General features: G+C 43.5%; 1 protein-coding gene across 1 annotated transcript; it reads left to right on the top strand.

Moving 5' to 3' along the window:
• The first annotated feature begins 19 nt into the window (after window positions 1-19).
• LOC125017290 (ras-related protein Rap-2a) lies at window positions 20-13339 on the top strand. Its single transcript, XM_047600215.1, has 2 exons — window positions 20-1154; window positions 11577-13339. Exons 1-2 carry the CDS (start codon window positions 841-843, stop codon window positions 11812-11814), a joined length of 552 nt encoding a protein of 183 aa, XP_047456171.1. The 5' UTR covers window positions 20-840; the 3' UTR covers window positions 11815-13339.
• The last annotated feature ends 209 nt before the right edge of the window (window positions 13340-13548 follow it).

The following is a 13548-nucleotide window of genomic DNA, read 5'->3' as shown; positions in this document are numbered from 1 at the left end:
CAACCGAGTGATGGGAATTTTAACACATGAACGGAAATGTCACCGTTGAATCTCACTGGCTGCCTGCGTGCGGCTCCCATTCAGGAACGGGTGAGGTTTACAGAGAGCGGAGGCGGCCATTGGCCAGTGTGCACATCCGTCTGAGCAAAAGGGGCGGGAGGTTTTTTTTTTTTCTTTTGCCTCGGTACGGGAGCCGAGCGGGGACCGGCTGGTTACGCAGCGGCCGTGGGTCTCCACCCGAGAGTATGGCGGCTGGGATCTCACAGGAGAGCGGGGGAGAAGCGGAGACATGCCAGAGATGGTGAAAAAGAAACAAAGAGACGCAAGTTCTGTAACTGGGTGCCGGCGCAGCTTTAGTTTGTGTTGTTTTTCCGTGGCGACCCGCAGCTTAAATACATTGCGGCTGCAGTTCATTCCTGGGTTAAGCCAGCCAGCGTTTTTCCACTGTCCTCGATGGAGCAAGTTTGTTTTTTTTATTTTTTTTATGATGCACAGAGACGGGTGAGCTAAGCAGATGAAAACCCGCACGGTCCACATCGCCGGCCGATATTCTATCCCTCCCTGTGCACGTTTTGGACATTTGCAGACCTCGGATGCTCGTGTGGCTGTCAGTGTCTGGCCTGCATGGGGGGGAAAATTTCTACAATGAAATCCATCTTGGGGCACCGAGTCTTCTTTGTGCTCTGCCATAGCTGAGCAGCGGCGAGCAAGACCGTGTTATTGACAGCCCGTTCAAAATGGGACGCGAGTGGTGAATGTGATTTGGTGCGGGAGCGGTTTTTTGAGTTCATGTCAATGACGCGCGGAGACTCGACACCTTACGACTTGATTTAATCCACGATGCGCGAGTATAAAGTGGTGGTCCTGGGCAGCGGTGGGGTCGGGAAATCCGCCCTCACCGTGCAGTTCGTCACCGGGACGTTCATTGAGAAATACGACCCCACCATAGAGGATTTTTACCGCAAAGAGATCGAGGTGGACTCCTCGCCCTCGGTGCTGGAGATCCTTGACACCGCCGGTACCGAGCAGTTCGCCTCCATGCGGGACCTGTACATCAAAAACGGCCAAGGATTCATACTGGTCTACAGCCTTGTCAACCAGCAAAGCTTCCAGGACATAAAGCCGATGAGGGATCAGATCATTAGAGTGAAAAGGTTGGTGAAAATGTGAAAGTGTGGATGTTGGAGATTATTTTTTTCACACGTTAGTGTGTTAATGTGGGCTTCAGGACGGGCCTAGGCCAGGTCTGAGGTCTGAGGACTGTGCTTGAGTGGAGGTTCTCCAGGGCAGACTACAGCACATGTCTATTGTAGTTTGATGTGCCAGGTCTCACCCACAGTTCTCAGGATGGCAGATCCCCTCTCTGCTGTCAGCACATCTAAAAGTATGTACAGACTTTTTAATGTTTCACTTCAGAGTCGGAGTCCAACGGTGCTGATCTCTACTCATGGCATACACTGTCTGTGATCTGCCAAGCTGAAAATATGTGGCTCTGAACGTCCACCGTGCCCGGATGCTGCAACCTCTGCGAAACACCCAGCCCCGGGAATACCCAGGATTCAGTGCATCAGAGGCTCTGCAGAGAGAGCTTCGAGGAAGCACCGCTCACAGAATACTGTAGGGTTGGGGAGAGCACATTAACGTGAGTTCAGTTCTGCAGAGGAGAGACCGTGCTTTTTTTTAATTAACGGTCTGCACGAGTTCATCAGGAAGTTTTCCTGATGATCCAGATATGAGGTTGCCAGAGCTGTGAGCTGCCGATTGATACACGGGACAGGGTTAGCTGAGGATGCATGGAGTGTTATTGGCTTTGCTCTAGGGCGAATGCACTGTGCAAACATGCCGAGCTGTATGATCATGCCAGCGAGGGCCCCGATGTGCAGTGTCATAGATGCAGCTGCTTAAATAATCGTTGCCGGCTGCCCCCCTTGTTTGGGAGCTCGGCCCCTGTGTGCGGGAGGCATGCATCGAGCTGTGAGGGTTCATCAGTCATCGCAGCCGTCTGCGGATGTGTTACAGTCAGTTGCGGGAGTCCAATAGGCTCCAGAGAGAGAAGGCTGTCTAATGAAGAAGCAAATTAAAATCAGCTTACAGCTCTTACTGTTTACTGATAGAGCTAATTACTTTAGGTAATGCCCAGCACAAGGAGAGTGCAGTCGTATATTGCATAGTTGTGTTTCAATCTTTAATGTGACTTTGACGATTTCTGTTCCACGTTAATTTTTTGTTATTGTTTTTTAATTGGATTTAGACAAATTCCCCATTCTAAACAGTCCTATAAATACGTGGCTCCAGATGAAAGAATGAGGCCAACATGTTTCCCCCTGCATGAGTTGAGAATGGGAAGAGGTATGTTCAGTCTGCAGTGTGTGTGTGTGTGTGTGAGGGTTTCTATGTATGTTCTACGTGCCGCTCACATAGCAGACGAAACCCGTGATTTCATACGCAACACCGGGGTCTGGTGGCGTTTTCCTAACATCACAGCGGAATTTTTTTTCCTGTTGCAAAAACATCGCACTCCCACACAAAAGTTCATTTCAGATTCCTGCACATCACGAGGGCTTTTCCGCGGTCAGAACTTTCCTTACAAAAATGTCAGGTCATGAATAAGCTAGCTGTGACCCTCATTCTGACGGAGTTTGGTCTGAATAGCAGGGTGCGGTGTGTTTTTTTTGACATTTTCTGTTCCATGTGAAAGTTGTGCGTTAAAGGCTTCGGCATCTTCGACATAAACACAGCTGACCTGGCCTTGCAGCGCAAACGTTTCAGTGGAAGGTTCTTGTTTAAGACCAGGAACGCTTCGCTCTGTTGTTTGTTTGCTCACTTTTCAAACATGCGGGAAGTTTATGAAGAGCTTCCGTAGACAGCTGTGATATAAGGGGTCTTCTTGCTCCTGAAAGGTTGTTAAGTGCACCTTGTATGGTAAACTCAACTCATACCACGCTGCCACGTCTGAACTGAGACTGGGGGCGAGATGCAATTCTTTCGCAATTAATGGGATGTCATGCAGAACATCCACTTTCTACGCTTACCATGTCATAGAAATAATGTCAACACACCATACTCACTGCAAAGAACCACCTGCAAAAAACAAAAAAAAGATCAGAGTGTGGCATCAAAATTTGCACTCGAACACACCACAAACCAAATGCACATACATTCTGAACGTAAGACCTGGAAACCCAAAAGATTAGTTAGGAGGATAGGAAGCTAGGAAAAGCTACAAATCTCAAACTATAACTGGCCTCTCCACAATCATACTGATCAGATGGTCTACACATTCTATGTGTTTTTTGTCCCTCTGTGTGCTCATTTAGTTTACTTCCTTCTGCTTCTTCGAACCGATCCACCAGTCAAAGTGATCTTTCTCACTTGATTCACTTCGTCACGGGTTCAACCCACTGAATGATCAGACAAAAACGGCAATGGTGGTCTAACCAAAGCCAGTGATGCGACACGCTGAAAAAAAAAAATAGTTCGACAGATGCTCACCGGCCAAGGGCAGGCTGTCTTTAAGATGTGGGGAGGAAAAAAAGCATTTTTGCAAAAGGCAACAAAATGTGAAAGACCACTGTCAGCACAATACACTCCACATTAAATTCTGTATTCCTCCACAGGGAGCACATTTGTATTTCTAAACACATCTGACAACCCCAAACTGTGAGTCGGTCACAGTTTCTTTGTTGCTAAATGCAAGAAACGTAAATCAGTGTATCTTGTGTTTGTATTTAACAAGATATAATATACTTTTAATGCTGCCAGAAACACCCACAACACTAGTCTTGTAGTAATAACTGCAAAGCAGGCACTGAGTCTTTATTCTTTGATCAGATATTTGCTGATTCAAATTCCCATAGATTGTTGCTGGTTAAGTTATTGTTAGTGCATTTCAGGATTCCACATCCATGCATATGAGTTACATTCATTGAGCTGCATCTTTCTGACACTTCCTAAAAATAGTCCGGCACCCTTTCGGATTGTGTCGATCGCAGCTTTGTTCGAGGAAATACATTAAACTGACGTCAAAATGCTCACAAAAAACAAAAACAAAAACTGCGCTTAAAGTGGGTCCCCATCAATACACCTCCCATCAGATGAACGGTCAGGAATAAATAGAACACAAACAACTGACACACATTCAGAGATTCCTTTCCTTCTGAAAACGATTCCTGCATACATGGTCATTTTAAAGCTTCCCTGTGGAGGTTTTGATCACTGTTAATGCCTTGGAGCAGTTTTTAAATGTCCTCATTCTGTTTGCCCTCGTAGGTGTACGTGAGAGAGCACACATGTATGCGGGTGAAGGTATACACACTGCAGCTAATGCTTTATTCAAATGGCATTCAGATATCCATCACATAACAGAAAAAGGACTACCGGCTAGTCTATGGAAAGAGTATAGTTTTCAAATTTTAATGCATTCATAATTCTTGTTAAACCGTAACAACACCCACAGTGTGTCCTGGTGAGTAACGTGAGTGTAAACAGAATCCTGCTTCTGCAACCCATACTGTAAACACTTTTACATCTGCTGTGGTGCTAATATTGTGTAAATTATGCCCCAAACCGTAATGATCTTATGTTCTGGATCCTTGGTTATTTGCAAGGATAGAACACAGACAACTCTAAATGGCACTTGCACAACAGTTCCTTGATAGAAGGCGATGAATCAGCCGTTTATGTGCAGTCAGTTGCTCATAATGGGAAGCAGTGTCAAGGCTGTTTATGTTTTGCTAGTAGCTTTCTCTCTTCCCTGATTGTAAGAAGACAGACTGTTGCTGTCACTCTCTGAAGACCCACAACTGAAAGGAAACAAGTCCAGACATGTTCCGTTAGCTGGTTGAAGGGCAGTGTGTTGAAATTGAAAAGACTACCTGTAATGGGAAAAGACAAAAAGAAAAAGGAAATAAATGCACCAAAAAGACTAACAACAATTGGGGCAACATTAGACAAAGGGTGGAATATTCCTTGGGCCATCTGAGAAAGAGACGGCTGTAATCTTTACAGGTGTCTGTGTCACATTGTGGTCGGCGTCTATATGAGGAGTGATTTTGTGTTAGCCTCAGCTGTCAGACTGTCCCTGTAGTTTCGCCTCTCCGTCCCCCCTCGCTGCCAAAACAGAGATGACCCGTCATGGCCATATTGGCATTCGCTCAGGTCAGAGGCTCTGCTGTGCGTTGCACTCACTCTGAACCCTGTCAGCATCTATCAGTGCCCGGTGATAGCACTGCAGGCAGGCCTTAGCACGGAGGCCGCCGGTTGCACATGATTATGCCCCGGCCTGCGTGTGTCGGCTGGGAACCTCATCGCTCCTCGCTTCAGCTGCAGTTAACTGTACACCAGGGCCGTGTTGTGATTGGTCCCTTCACGGAACATTTAAATAGAAGGATAGTGAAGAAGAAGGAGGTGAAACAGGCTGCCATAATGACCCTGTTAGCACTGCTGCCCTGCAGTTATGTTGTTGATGCTGCGACATCTGCACACATGTGTATTTTATTTTTCATTCAGTGAATAACCCTAGTTTTAATCCTTATACTTGTGATTTTGGTGCATGACAATTTGCTTGTATTTACGCTGCATTAAGGCTTACAGAATTTAAAATGGTCATTTCAAGACTTCACATGTTAACCGATTAAAATACTGCAGCAGGCTCTCAGTTAGACCCAAAAGCTCTGTCGTCAGTGTCTTTATCTATTGTGAAACCTGGAGAAATGAACCAGGCTTAAAGTCACAGGTGATTGCTTAACAGTTTACTCAACGTTCAGAATTATGTGTCAAAGGTCCTACCCAGACTGCTGCTGTTACGGCAGACCAACAAGATGTTTCTGCGCCCTGAGAGTCACGACTTGAAGTTTCCCTCAAAAAGGTCGCAGTAGGACAGTGTCAGTCACTTGACTGATCAGTCCACTGGTTCCTTAGACTTAAATATGCTGGCACTTTTTGGATGAATTGTTTTAAGAACTGACCAAGACATTCATGGTTTCCAGATGATGAATTCTGCTGATAACTTTTTCTTAGTAAAATGAATGAGGTTTACATTTTTCCTGACTATTGTTTGGAAAATCGGACGTCTACTTCCGTCTTTGGGTGGGTGGTAACAACTTTGGCAATCCACTGACTTTTTTATTATACCATTGTGCCTACAAAGGTTAGGGTTAGGGTTACAGTTGCTACTGACTCTTGCTTTGCACATATTGTAAGGAATCAGCGAACTTAAAATACTGTTACTCATATCCAAATGTCCAAATACATAGTTGTTGTTTTTGACTTGATGTTAGTTTATCGAGCTTAGTGAATTGAGAAGATTTAATAAAACAACTGGGGAGTCAGTTTATCATCCAGTTGCACACAATTGAGCCATCCCCAGTAAACACATCAAAGACCTTTTTGATAAAGAAGTCTCTCAGCTGCAACAGAAGCTACAACGCAGCGGGAGATGAACAGCCAGGACAGCAGCTCGGCTGGCAGGTTCTTCAGTGAGCTGACTGTACGTATTATATTATACTGTATACACTTACATTACAGCCCGGGCCTCCACCTCCGCCACATGGTCTCGCCAGCTTCAAAGGGGAATAAAAACCTCTAGGGAGCCATGATGTTTCTCAAGTTGTGCTTTATGAACAGTCATGCATTTCAACACTTAAGCCATATCTGAGTAAAACAGTAGTTGAGCTAATGTAGCAACTGGAAGCAAAACAATTTATTACACTTTAGCCCTGGTAAGAATCACACCCCCTTTAAATTTGCAACCCTATGCCGTTGAAGTGTGTCTTTAAAAGTACAAAGCGTGTTCCTTCTGTGACTCATGCTATGTATTTGGGTAGAACTTGGGACTTCTCATTAATGTTACAAACTGCATGAAGTCTAGTACTGTGCCACAATGCCACTCACCAGAGTCACGCATGACTGTACCGCAGTTAAGTAACAACAAACATGTCACACTACTTTTATATGAACTCATCATGGACTGAAATTATCCGGGAATTGTTGTCCCGGATAATGACAAGCAAGAAGAAAACAACAACCAATTATGAAAAAGAACAGTCGACAAGATGTCTAGGTGTAAATGGTCAATAAACAATATCTGCTATTAAAAGTAGAAGCGGCTCGCCAACGTTAAGCATATTTTTGTACCTATCTTAATATGTGAAGTTGAAAAATGCTTCATTCTATTCTAATTTAAACTAATGTTAAAATCCGGACAGAATATCATATCATTGTTATGTCCAGTGAGATTTTTATAGCTGCAGCATTACTGTGTCAGTGCAGAAATATCTAGGTAACACAAGGTAAGGTCAGAGGATGAGGTGATTGTGCCACTTACTGTAGATCATGTTCTATGGTTATAATACTTGTGTCTGTGAAGCCACTGCCACTCAATCAATCTGAACACATTTCCCGCAAGATGGTACTTTGCGTTTCCGATTTTCGCTCTCGTCCTTCGCAAGAGGAGGAATTTGTGTCAGACAGCATAATTACCCCCAAGGAGATGGTACATCAGACTCAAGGATGACTGTACACTCTGTCAAGCTCAGTACTCATTTATCTGCTCCATTTTGGCGTTTCTTGGCCAGTGCCGTCACATGACTAGCACCAGATTTTAAAGGAAATATCAATCACAGATTATTTATTTTCAGGGAATTCCAAACCGGTTACACAGTATTTCGCCTCTAAACTGAGGTCCTCCCGCTTCCTTCCTCATCCTGACGGCGTTGGCCAGAGTCAAATACAGAAGCTCTCTGGCCGCCGGGTTCCACCGTCATTTAGCATGGCCTGTGCAAGTTGATCTGCATCATGCATTATTGATAAGATGTGTCTGGCTGAGCTTGAATGGATGTTTGCAGTCAGAGTGTTCCATTGCCTTTGGCGTTGGGCTCACAAGCTGACGGCTAAACCGTGACATGTTGTTTGCACTGTTCGTGACGCAATAGAAACAGACTCTAGACTCTGTTGTCTTGTGATGCTTGCGTGTTAATCGGACGAGAATCACTTGCATCATCTGGTGTTGGGTCCAGGCGCAGAGTCCCCGACACCCTTTACTCTGAGGCCCTGAGAGCCTTGGTATCCGTGGCAGCCACCATCTCACACCTCCAGGGACTGCTGGTTTTCTCCTCTGTTATTATCACTATATATAGACCCTCTCTTTTGCTTCCAGATGTGTTTCTGCTGTTATGAGCTACATAACTTGCATATGTACATCTGACAAAAAAAAAACTCCAGGGTTTAGTTTGACTTCAAAGTTTACTTGGATTCTTCCTGGGATTCAGGACATCCATGATAATTATAGTTTCTTTCTTTCTTTTTATGTCCGATGTTTCACATGCAAGCAGCTCTGACAAGCACTGAGGAAAGATTTGTGTGGACTAGGCATCTGTATCCATTGAAATATCTGTCTGAACAACCTATCATTTGTTTAATTACTTATTCAATAAAAAATCAGCATTGTTGGTTCCAGCCACTCAAACCAGGTATGTTTGGAGCATGGCTGGAGTTATTCTATAGTTGCAGCCCTTGTCTATTATTAATATTATTGTCTTTTAAAATAAAGTTATAGCTATAGAGCTATAAAAGCAAAGATTCTGGCTTTCAATCACAACTACTTTTCGTTTCGGGTATTTTTCAGCAAAATTTGAAAGGGAATTCTAGGTTGGAGACAAGAATAACCCGCCGCCAACTCAATGTGGTCCAGAGAACTTATCCGGAAAATCACCACCTTGCTGTTTTTATTGACACCAAGAACGCAGTGAATGATAGCTGAGCGCCGTGATGTTGGAATGCACAACTTGTAGTTTCTCATTCAAGTTGCCTCCGAGCTCAAAGAGGAACTCTTTCATACTTTTGGTCACACACACGCCGACTTCTGAGATCTCGTAAATTCTGGTAGTTCCTCTCGGCTGGTGAGCGGATACTGTGAACAGAACGGGATGGTTGAGATTAAAGTTCACTGGAAAATGTATTCATGAAGAGATCAAAGCCGGCGAGTTTAAGCTCATTTAACGCCGAAACCTGCAGCCTGTAACCTCTGAGAGACTCTCAGGCGGCTCAACCTGGGGATGTACGACAGCTGCTGCTGCTACCGTTGTCTCCCCCAGTTTTAGCCATTCCCTTGTTTACCAGTTAGTATATCAAACAAGGATGGGGATATTTTATCTGTGTTAATAATTTAGCAGCATGTATATTTCATAAAGCAAGGGCATCATTTGAAAAACCCTAATGGTGTTTGCGGGTGCCTGGGTTAGGTTTGACAATGATGCTTGGTGTCGTGAGCACAGACATTTAAACTCAGTTCAAACGATGGGTCCAACAGATGGAAAGTGCTGCTGCGGTAGCTTTGTATACAGATAAGGATGAAAGAAATAACAACCTGTTGTTTGGATGTGAATGTGCATGGACTGCCGTGCCTCTGATGTTTCTGAGCCTTGTTATCTCTTCTGATGTGTACAAACCGCCTTAGACGCCCACCATTTTCCCCAATATCAAAACTGATGTAGTGATTATATTGACGAAACTCTGCCTCAGCTGCTCCTTTTAATAACTCTAGTGCAGTAAGGCTGTTAAATTTAACTGAGCGTCTCCTCTGGCTGTCCTCAAAGTAGTCCAGTTCCTTAGTGACTTGTTGTGCATCAGCAGCATGGCAGGGCGTTCAGAGCTCAAAGGATTATGGCCACTTCCTACCCTCAGGGGTCACAGCTCTAGTACCCATTTCCTGTCCTCTACTGGGTCAGGCTTTAGAGTCTGTGCTCAGGCTGGGTAGGTTCAGTGGTTAGCACTTCACAGCAAGAGGATGCCGTCCTGGTCCCCGATGTGCTTCCTCCCGCAGTCAAAGACCAAGGGTACACAAAAGTAGAAGCACTTTCAAAAACGTATCATTTTCTTTCTACTTTGGGCATGCTGAGATTTTTTAAAATACTCACAGTGTGCATGATTTTGGAAAAATAGTCCAGGCTTGTATTGTCATTCCAATGGCAGAACTACTTGTACATGACTTTTATGTTCAGACTTTGCTGAGGATGTTGAGAAACCAAGTTATGTACCTGAAATTTGCTCTGTATCTTTTTTGGTTTGTTTCTACTGTTTTTATTATATTCTGTCAGGAATAAAATATATAGTTTCCTGCTATAAAAGGCACTCGTAGTAACAGTAAACCAAGGTATGTTGAAGACATTGCTTGTATTTTCATCCAGATTACAGATGATTTTTTAGCCAAAGAGATAGTGGTCATATAGTGTTGCCTATTTCATATGAGCATTCATTGTTCCCAGGGGATGAATCGCTGTGGTGATCCTCATTGTGAGGATTTGTCTTTGCACCACAATGAGCCTGTACATTTTGTAATTTTGTCGACAAGTGTTTTGTAAGGATTGCGGTGACATTTGATAAAGGCATTTACCTCAGTATGACCTGTATTGACTTCGGTGATCTCCTGACATTTAATATTGCTGCATCGTCAAATCACGCAAAACTAACGATTTTCCACTTGACCCCAGTTGTGTTTTGTGTTGTGCTTATTAGCAATAATAGCGCACTAACCGGAGATGGTAATCACGATAAGCATTATACGCACTGTAAATGACCATGTTGCCGTCGTCAGTTTGAGCATGTTAGCGCGCTGCCATCAGCGTTTAGCTCAAAGCAAGTGCTGTGCAAATACAGCATCACAACATCTGCTAAAATGCTAACATGCTAATGGAGCCTTTGTCTTGTTAATGTGGTCGGATGTCTTGTTCATATGTGTTCTTTTCTTATCTCGTGACTCTTGGACAAAATAACTTCCCTGTGGGGTTCAATAAAGTGATCTTGAATCTTGAATCTTTATAGCATATGGGCATTTTTTTATATAATAATAATGCATTGGTTTTATATAGCGCTTTATCATAGGCACTCGAAGTCCTTTTACATTGAATGCTTTATTCATTCGCTCACACAGTCACACCCTGGTGGTGGTAAACTACCTCAGTAGTCACAGCTGCCCTGGGGCAGGCTGACGGAAACGTGGCTGCCAATGTGCACCTACGGCCTCTCCGACCACCACCAACATCACTCACTCACAATCATACACCAGGGAGCACACACCTGGGGGCAAGGTGGGTTAAATGTCTTGCCCAGTGACACAACGGGAAAAACTAGGGATGGGAACCACCAACCTTTCGGTTATTGGATGATTGCTCTACCTCCTGAGCTACTGTCGCTCCAAATTCCCTGGCCATTGCTCGAAAATATATTTTAAATTTGTATAAAAATGGTGGTGTAATGGTATATTGGGTTTTTTTTTTTTTTTTTGTCTTATTCTTTGTACCTCAGATTCAGTGTATGTATGTACCATACATACTGTCATATCAATCTTTTGTGTGATGCTGCCTGGCCATCTTGAAGAGGGAGGAAAAAGCAGGCTAATTAAGCATTGTTTTCTCTGAAAGAAACACTGTTGGATGACCTGATATTCGTATTTCAATACAATTCCACACGAAGGAGAATATGTGGCTTGACTAGTGTATTGGCAAAAGTTCTTTTCACTGCTTGCTAAAGTACACACTGCTAATATATAAAGTTTTGTTTTCCTGTGCGTTCATCCTTAGGTATGAGAAGGTCCCCGTGATCCTGGTGGGGAACAAGGTGGACCTGGAAAGCGAGCGGGAGGTATCATCCAGCGAAGGCCAAGCCCTGGCCGAGGAGTGGGGCTGCCCGTTCATGGAGACCTCGGCCAAGAGCAAAACAATGGTAGACGAACTGTTCGCTGAGATCGTTCGGCAGATGGACTACGCCGCTCAGCCCGACAAGGATGACCCCTGCTGCTCCTCTTGCAATATACAATAGCCCCCCGGGGCCTCCGAGAACAGGCCGGGCAAAAAGTCCACATGAAGGACGGCTCCTTTGACTAGCAGCAGACACACTTAGAGACACACACACACACACATGCACATGCCAATTAAACGGAAGAGAAATTCGTGGGTGAACGTGATGGATTTTAACTAAGTGGAGCATTTACAGTGACATGATTATTAATAACGACATGTGAGTAATGCATACGTTTTGAATGAGGAATTTGCCGCAAGAGAATTTGACAAAAAGGAACATGCCCTCGCCTTATGTTACTTTCTTTTGTCGTTTGTTTTTAATCACAAGAAAAACAGTGAGTCGTCAGCAAAGCATCACAGATCTGGGAGCTTTACTCTATAGGTTGTTACACAATCTGCTATAAGGGAGTAAAAACAACAAACAAACGTTCTCTTCTGGTTTGTATTACAGTTTTCGCACAGAACACCGAGATGCATTTCCTGTTACCGGTTGCAAGTAGCTACTGTGGACGAACCCAATGACAGATTTCTGGTATCCAGTTGTTTTAAGGAGTATTTGCTTTAGGGTATGTACAATTTTTAGTTTGTGTAGTTGTCGGTGGGAGGTTTTTCTACTCATCACAGGGCTGAACCAAAGAGGTGACCTGAAAGCACCTCCATATTCTTATACTTTTTTTTTTTTTTCCCTGTCGTTCGAAAAGGAATGGAGAGGGAACGGAAAAGTCAGTGTCCTTCTTGAAACATTGGTGCAGTCACCTCTTTCCTATTTTCTCACTTTGACATATAATAGTAAGCATAGCAGAATCTCTCACATATCGTGTGATGTTTTGTTTTCCTCTCTGGGAGACTCTTGACAGCAGATTGCCGAGTAGTAACATAACTAACTGCTTCACCCTGATGAGAGTGTTTTCAGTGTTTGAATATCTCCACAGACGATCTCTCCGAAGCTCTTTTCAGGAATGGGTGACATTTAAAGTGAAGATGCCAACATTTTGTCATACTTTTTCTTCTTCTTTTTTTTTTTTTTCTCCTCCGGTGTCGATAGGAAAACGCGGCGCCCAGCATCCTGATGCCATTCTTTATGTGCTCAGAGTATTCAAATTCATAGTAACAAATAGTAACGACGAAGGCGATGACGATAATAATAATAATAATAATAATGATAAGAAGAAGAAGAATTATTAACGGTAGTGTAAATATTTTGTATTCAGAGTGCCAGCTCCTATGAAGACACTGACTCAACACGTGGAATTGTCAACTGTATGCATGGCTAGTAAACAAACAAAAAAAAGGACTCTTATTTGTTTGAGATGAATATAGGCTGTGGAAAAAAAAAATGCAAATCAAACACATACACATCTGGATCTGGACACTGTCTCAGCTGTACATCTGTGTTGCCGCGGGAAACCAGACTCTTCCCCCGTGTGACCATTTTCATTGTTGATTTTATATTTTTTTATGTGACCATTTACTCTTTATCCCTCTCTGAATGGTGACACTGTTACATTTGACACCTAAACAATAAAAGTGCGTTCAACACTCGACTTCGGTGAAACAAAATGATTGATCAGAGAAACGCTGTTCTGTTTGTAATGATTGACATGGGTTTATATTTAATCACAACTTCAAGTGGTTTTTCAAAGTTCACACACTGTCACACACAACTACTCCCCTGCTTTAATCATGTCAATAGAAAAAATGGTATGCCATATCTTACATTAATTTGGAAGGTAATGACGCTGTGGTAAATGAT

Source organism: Mugil cephalus, chromosome 12, assembly GCF_022458985.1.
Source record: "Mugil cephalus isolate CIBA_MC_2020 chromosome 12, CIBA_Mcephalus_1.1, whole genome shotgun sequence".
In the NCBI taxonomy this organism is placed as follows: domain Eukaryota; kingdom Metazoa; phylum Chordata; class Actinopteri; order Mugiliformes; family Mugilidae; genus Mugil; species Mugil cephalus.
This window is presented reverse-complemented; position numbering and strand designations above follow the sequence as displayed.

Coding starts and splice junctions, on each gene's coding strand:
- LOC125017290 (XM_047600215.1), top strand. CDS start 841: ATGCGCGAGTATAAAGTGGTGGTCCTGGGCAGCGGTGGGGTCGGGAAA. Junction 1,155..11,576: donor CAGATCATTAGAGTGAAAAG/GTTGGTGAAAAT, acceptor GTTCATCCTTAG/GTATGAGAAGGTCCCCGTGA.